Raw genomic sequence first — 6,696 nt, forward strand, 5'->3', positions numbered from 1 at the left:
GAAATTTCCTGAGGAGGCTGTAGAAGCCCCTCTCCTAGGAAACGAAGGCTATTAACTCATTACGTTCTGCCCATCTCAGTCTTTTTGCATGTAAGCTCTCCACACAGCTGCAGGGATAATTGGTTTCCTTTGGCTTAGCGAGAATTAAGGAATATAATTAATATGCTTAGTTTGTATGGCAACAAACATTGAAGGTCTGGGGGGAGGGGGGGAGAAAATCACATAGAAATGCAGGCAAGCACCATAGTCTTTAGGTGAATAGAGATTGCAAGGTTGAAATGGTGGGCTCGTTGTGTTTGGCTGCATGATGTCAGTTGGATTTGTGATATGTTTTACTGACTTCATCTGGTGAGTGGATTTGTCTGGGCAGAACCAGATTAAAGGGTCAGTATCCTGTTCTCAATCAGATTTCAGTAATGCAGGCGTGTACGTGCAGCTTTCCAGACTAACAAGCCTGGAAAGAGCTTTCATTCAAGGAAAAAAAGGTACTGCACTGCAAGGGTACCCTCTGTTCTTACAGGCTCTTGCAAGTTTTCTTTATTACAAAAATGGGTAATACAGAGTCATTGCCTTGTTCCCTATCTTCAGCCTAATATGGCCACATTGAAATGCCACGGCCAAATGTTAAAAAAAGTGAATGGTCACATGTTAAAAATAAGATGTGTTTTGGCTGTGCAGTAATGGCAGTGAGATCCATTGAGTGGTGTTGTAACCTTACATGTCTCAAACCCATTTTTAGGCTGTTCACTGCTGCAGGGCCATCCCCAGCCAGAGCAAGAATGGTTCAGAAGTGGTTGGAGGTCACCTTCAGCTGTTTGTGGGTTGTTTTGTTTTATTTTGTTTTGTTTCTGCCAAGAACAGGAAAATAGCATTGAGCCTAGGCCAGAATTGTTTGGATTGAAGGCTGCACAGCCTTGTTGGGAAGGAGGACTTTATTTGTCAAACAGGGCTTAATTTATTGTGTACTCTGTGGAAGTTCACATTCTATATTGCTGAAAAGAGATGAATGATAAATAATTGGGAAATAGGCCAGAACACATTTCACATTTTCAATGTTCACATTTGTAATTTATTGCCTCAAAGAAACAAAAGCAATATGAAATGTACCTGACCAAAATATTCCATTAAGCAGAAATGAAAGCTGGTTCGTATTAATGTATTTAGTATGAAAGGGCTTCTTAGGACATTTCCATTACCAACAACAAGCATTAAAAATAAATCTGAAGCTGAGAGTTAAGGTCATAGGAAACATACAGAACAGCTTCAGCTCACCAAAACGGAATAGAAGAACTTCTGCATTAATAATATCTTTAAAAAAATAAATAAATATATTTGAGACTCAAGAGATTAAATTAAGGTCACTAAAAGTACTTCGGCAGTTCCTGGAAAGAACATAAACTCAAAGTTAAAGCTGCTTCATCATCAGAGGCAGTCTGAGGGCAAAATGAAGAAGCTCTTCTAAATCTTGATCCAACATCATGTTGTAAAAGCAGCCGTATAAACTCTTTTTAAAAGATTCCCTGTGGTAAAACTGTTACACAGGTAAAGTCAGAGGCAATGCTGATGTGTACAGATTTCTCTGGCTCTGTAACGTGGACACACTGTGTGAGTATGAAAAAGGTGAAGAGAAATAATCTTGCCAAAAGTGTTTGTTTTGCTGCCAGGCAGGAAAGAAGCTGTCAGGCAGCAAAATGTGTCCCTTAGTTTTTGAATCAGGAAAGCCCTCTGTATGCACCACAACACATGTTCTACCTCACAACATTAGAAAACTTTGTGAACACCATTACCATCCCTTCTTCCCCACTGGAGATCTTGGCCTGTTTAGCTGGGCAAACCCAGTGCAGGATGCAGTGGAGAGACTTCATGAGAGCCACAAGATTAGCAGTGTTTGTGTGTTATTGCAAGAATTTGTGTGTGGCTATGAGTGTTACAAGCATGGCAGGTTAATATCGTGCTTTTAGGGTATAGATAAGAACATTTTTTCATCAGGTCTGATGGCTTTAGGATCAATGCATAAGCACTGAGTTTTCACCTGACCAGAATCCCTCAAGTACTTAAAGGGATACACTAAAGTGAACATGTTTTACCTACCCAATTTGGGAACTGTATAAACTACAAATACTCTTCAGAGTGTGAGAAGACACAAACAGCAAGGTTTTAAGATTTTCCATCATGTGAGAATATCTCATTACACTGGAAAATTGTCTTTGCTGAGGCAACGTGCATGAACTTCCCATCTTACTGGCTCATTCATGGCAAAATCATGGAAGGAAAATGAAGAACTTACATAGTGTGAGGCTAAATCTGGGGACAGAACTTACATTTGCCTGTATAAAGTGTTGCAATCTACCATATAGCAATGTTGATTCAAGAAAACGAGAGATGGTCACCAGGCTGATTTTCCCAGCCTTTATGTTGTGACATTGCAATAGGAAAAAAGGAACTTAGTAGTGAGGAGTTTCTCAATTTGAGGACTCACTGCAGTATTATTTCCTTCCAGACCATTTTTTGACAGCTCACCACGAATTTGGCACTAGCCCTTTCTGATTTCCCCCTTCTCGTATAAATGAATAGGTTAGAAGAGCTTTCCATCTCTCAAGAGTCACCACATTTCCTGGCAGAAGAGCAGATGGGTAGAACCTCAGCTTGAGTAACTCAGTGAATATTTCTGAGGTCAGGTTCTACATCCTGATTGTAGGAGTCCTGTGTCACACCTGTCCAGGCAATCACTACACCCATGTATTTTGCTCCAGGGCCCTGTCTGCTGATCATACTGCAATACATACATACCAACTCAATCCCTCTATTGAGAATTCTTAACACAACTGATGGGATGGTTTTCTGTGGTACTCAGCATGGATGATGTGCATAAGTTTGACTCCCCCTGCCCTGGACGCTCCTCTAACACTATCCCAAAAGATTTATCACCTTCAAACAAACCCCTGTGCTGTGCAGCACTGATGCTTGGGTACCACGCTATACGAAACACCAGTGGGCTGTTTCACAACAATCTCTTATTCTGAACACTTCAAATTCAGAAATAAAGAATACAGAGAACAATGCTCTGGCACAACAGGGAATCCAAAGCACATGGAGCCAAGTGGTATGGGGGTCAATCTAGCACTGAACAGCTGGGACGTGGACTAGTCAGTAACACCCAGATAAGCAGCTAGACCACCAAGACTCAGCACAGGCATAGGCTAAAGCCACAAACTTCATTTATGAGGCTAAATACTCACTGAATCCTTGTATATCATGACATTTTGAGCTCTTTTTGCTGTTTTTTGACTTTTTCAGAACCTGAGGCAGGAGAGGTGTCCCCCCCAGTGGGAGCTGGTGTGAACAGCAACAGCTGGACCTTTAAATTTGGACCCGGCAATTCGAAACAAGGTGGTCCTGGTGAGTTGCCAGACAAATTCATTATCCCAGGATCTCCTGCAATCATCTCCATCCGGCAGGAGCCACCAAACAGCCAAATTGACAAAAGTGACTTCATAACCTTTGGCAAGAAGGAAGAGACCAAGAAAAAGAAGAAAAAGAAGAAGGGAAACAAGACTCAGGAGAAAAAAGAAAAGGGCAACAGCACCACTGAGAACAGTGACCAGTGAGGGGTTTATAATGAAAGAACCCCCTTAGCCAGTTTTTGTAATAATGGCAGATTTCTCCTATGTAGCAACTCCCAATTTCTTCCTCCTGTTAACAAATTTCCTGTACGTACAGACTTCAGAAAATCCACAGGAAATTCATGGTGTCTGTCTAAATTGCTTAACAGGTTTTGTCTTGAAAAGCTTTATTAAGTCTGGTGTTAACTCTTTTTCTCCACTCTGGCTTGTTTTCAGAATCTAAAAAGCAGACACAAGTTTCCTTTCTCCTACGCCGAAAAGGAGAATCTTCACAGTACAGCCAGTGAGAGGTTGGACTCTCTGCACTGTGGTTCCTGTGCTCCTGTCTTGATGACACTTACAGGGCAGGTTTAAAAGTTTTAATATTGTGCACCCTGTATCTGATTGGAAATCTTTGTGTGCAGATGTCAGCTAGGTGATAAGAAACCAGGTTGTAAGATGCAAGAAGAGCTGGTAAATACAGAACAGAGGAAATACCCAACAAACATACTTGTTCAGAGATGTTCAGGCTGGGGAGGAAATGTCTGAAAGGTGACCAGACTTTTCAAACTTTGAGAAGTCACTGTGTGGGAATACTGAGTCTTACACATGACGTATTGTACACACTCCTACAAAGAAAACCTCACATTTACAGCTCTTTAAGATACCATAAATGTTATCTTTTTACCAAGCAAGCCATTGGGAACTTGTCCCTGGGAGCCCTGCATTACCCCAGCAAGGCCCTAATGCTGTAGGGAGGGCTGGGCTGACATCCCGGTATGTGACTGACTGTGATGCTCTGTGTCCCTGTTGCCACTCTTTGATTATTTTGCACATTTTGTCTCTGAAAAGGTCAGAGTTTTTCCACGACACTTATGCAAAAAGAGAGAAAAAAGAAATGTTAACTATGCTGTTTGTTATCTGAGATATTTATTTATAAAGAAATATAGCTGTAAATGTTATAGAAATATGATGCCCTTTAACCCAAACAGAAGTCAATCTAGAGCCATTATAAATTAAAATTGCTGCTACTAAAGTGCTTTAGAAAAATTGCCTGAGACATCTGTGTTATATCGGCCACTTGCCAATAACAGCTTTATTCTGTCGGGTCACTTGGGGGCTGCCTCTTGCATGTTATTAATGAATACAAGAATTTAATTTTTTTGCATTAATCTGCACTTTCAATACACCTTTGCAAACAAACTGTCCTAATATGAAGAAGCAGAAGCGAACTCCTCACGCAAATGGATTTACTAACCTGCTAGTTCTGTGCAGTACCTTGGTGTTACCTTCTACACACCCCTTTTCTGACTTTAATTTTACTTTTTCTATGAGATTATGAATTTCTGACCCTATTAACACTTATTATGTAAAATTCAAGTACTGTATGTATGCTGTATGCTCTTATAAGAATCCTGAAATATTTATTCTGTGCTTGTGTATGTGAATGTCAATGCAACTATTATTAGAGTGGACTTTAAGCTTTACCGTTGAATGTAAATTCATGATTTCTTTTTTTGTACACTTGTGAAAAAGTGGAGTAGTGTTAATTTTTTAAGCCACTGTTGATTATCAGTTGTTCTTTTTTTTTTTTGTGTATGAAACACAAGTAAAATATCTTTCTTAAATCAAGCCATGCATGCATTCTGAGATTCATTGAAGCTAAAGCCCTGTGAATTACTAAACCTATAATTGGAGTGCTAAATGTGATTGGAGATGCTGGTATAAAACCAATACATGTATTTTTAAAAAGAATAGAGCTGATGAGGGAATTCCATGGAGTTTTCTACATTACTGTACCTTCACAGAATAAAGCTCAAGTGCTGTACTAATTGGAACTGTGTAAGAAACTACAGAGCTCTCACATTGCTGCCAGTCGCTCTAATCTAGGATCAAAGAGAACAACTGGATTTCTTGAGACGTGTCCTGGATGGTTAACGTTTCCAAACTGCTGACAGTTCAGAGCAGGTCAATTAGTATTCATTTGAGAAACCTGATGCAAGTCTTAAATCATCACAGAAGATAAAGCTCTAATAAAAGAATGAATCTCTCAAAGTGCAAACTGCCGAGAGCCTCATGTGGTCTATTCAGTTTTCCTTTGCTACCAGTCTTGTTTTACTGGCAATAAAAGCAATGCCACTTGATTCAATTTCAAAGTCTAGCCTAGAGGAACAAGCTTATGGTTTGGGGAGGGAATTATTCTTTTCTTTGGCATCTGGACAAACTATGGCTTGCAGGTCACAATTGGGGTAATGCATTCAGCTGGGAGTTAGGGGTTACTGTTTGAATGTCACACAAGAGAGGATCAGACGTGGCCAAGACCAACAAGAATCAAGAAATTAAAATCTGCTTTATCCTCCTACTGACAATAAAGTCAGGACACCAAAACTCATTAGCAAAGAACTTGCAATTCGGGAATATATTTTTTTTTACCACTTGATCAATTTACTTCTCTTAGAATTCATGTATTGCCTGTGAGCTTATTGTCACTGAGAAATTTGTTTGTATGAATACTAGATTGGTGGACAAAACCACGGGGCTTTTAAAATAATTAAAGCTGAGTTATGTTGCTTCTTAATTACATCTCATTGTTGAGAAGATATTTTACACTGGCCTTCTGAAATACAATCTTGTGCCATTTCTTTCTACTCAGGATTTGGGTCATGAACATCCGAGGCTGCAGTTCCAATTAAAATTTTCCAGTGATCTTACTAAGGGGAAGAACATAGAACTCAAAATACATTTCCCAAAATTCATACCTAAAAATCCACTCTGGAGTTAATTGCAGTCAGCTTTGACATCCTTTAGGGTCATCTTTAATTTCTCCTTCCCCTCCATTCACTTGATTTGCTTCAAGGACTGCTACCATTTTTGGAAAAAGTCATTGTGTTGTTAATTGACTTTCTCCCCAAGAGAAATGTGAGTAAGATACCTTTATAGACCAGTGCTTATTAGTACATGACGCAGTGACCACAATTGATACAATTCATGTTGGATAGTCAAAACTTAGATACACCTATTCTGGGTCTTGGAGACCTCGAGGCTCCAATAAATACCATTTCCTCCAGGAAACCTCATCTTATTATCTCCCTAA

General features: G+C 39.7%; 1 protein-coding gene across 1 annotated transcript in view; it reads left to right on the forward strand.

Moving 5' to 3' along the window:
• The window catches only part of PCDHAC2 (protocadherin alpha subfamily C, 2), a 44,248-nt gene extending 38,673 nt beyond the window's left edge, over positions 1–5,575 (forward strand). Inside the window, exon 4 of the mRNA XM_042836437.1 lies at positions 3,298–5,575. Within this exon, the coding sequence (XP_042692371.1) occupies positions 3,298–3,608 (311 nt within the window). The 3' untranslated portion in view covers positions 3,609–5,575. The remainder of the gene's footprint in view (positions 1–3,297) is intronic.
• Positions 5,576–6,696: the final 1,121 nt, after the last annotated feature.

The sequence above is a fragment of the Centrocercus urophasianus genome, unplaced genomic scaffold (genome assembly GCF_019232065.1).
Source record: "Centrocercus urophasianus isolate 14NV4802_14NV808 unplaced genomic scaffold, USGS_Curo_1.0 seq_60, whole genome shotgun sequence".
Taxonomy (NCBI): Eukaryota; Metazoa; Chordata; class Aves; order Galliformes; family Phasianidae; genus Centrocercus; species Centrocercus urophasianus.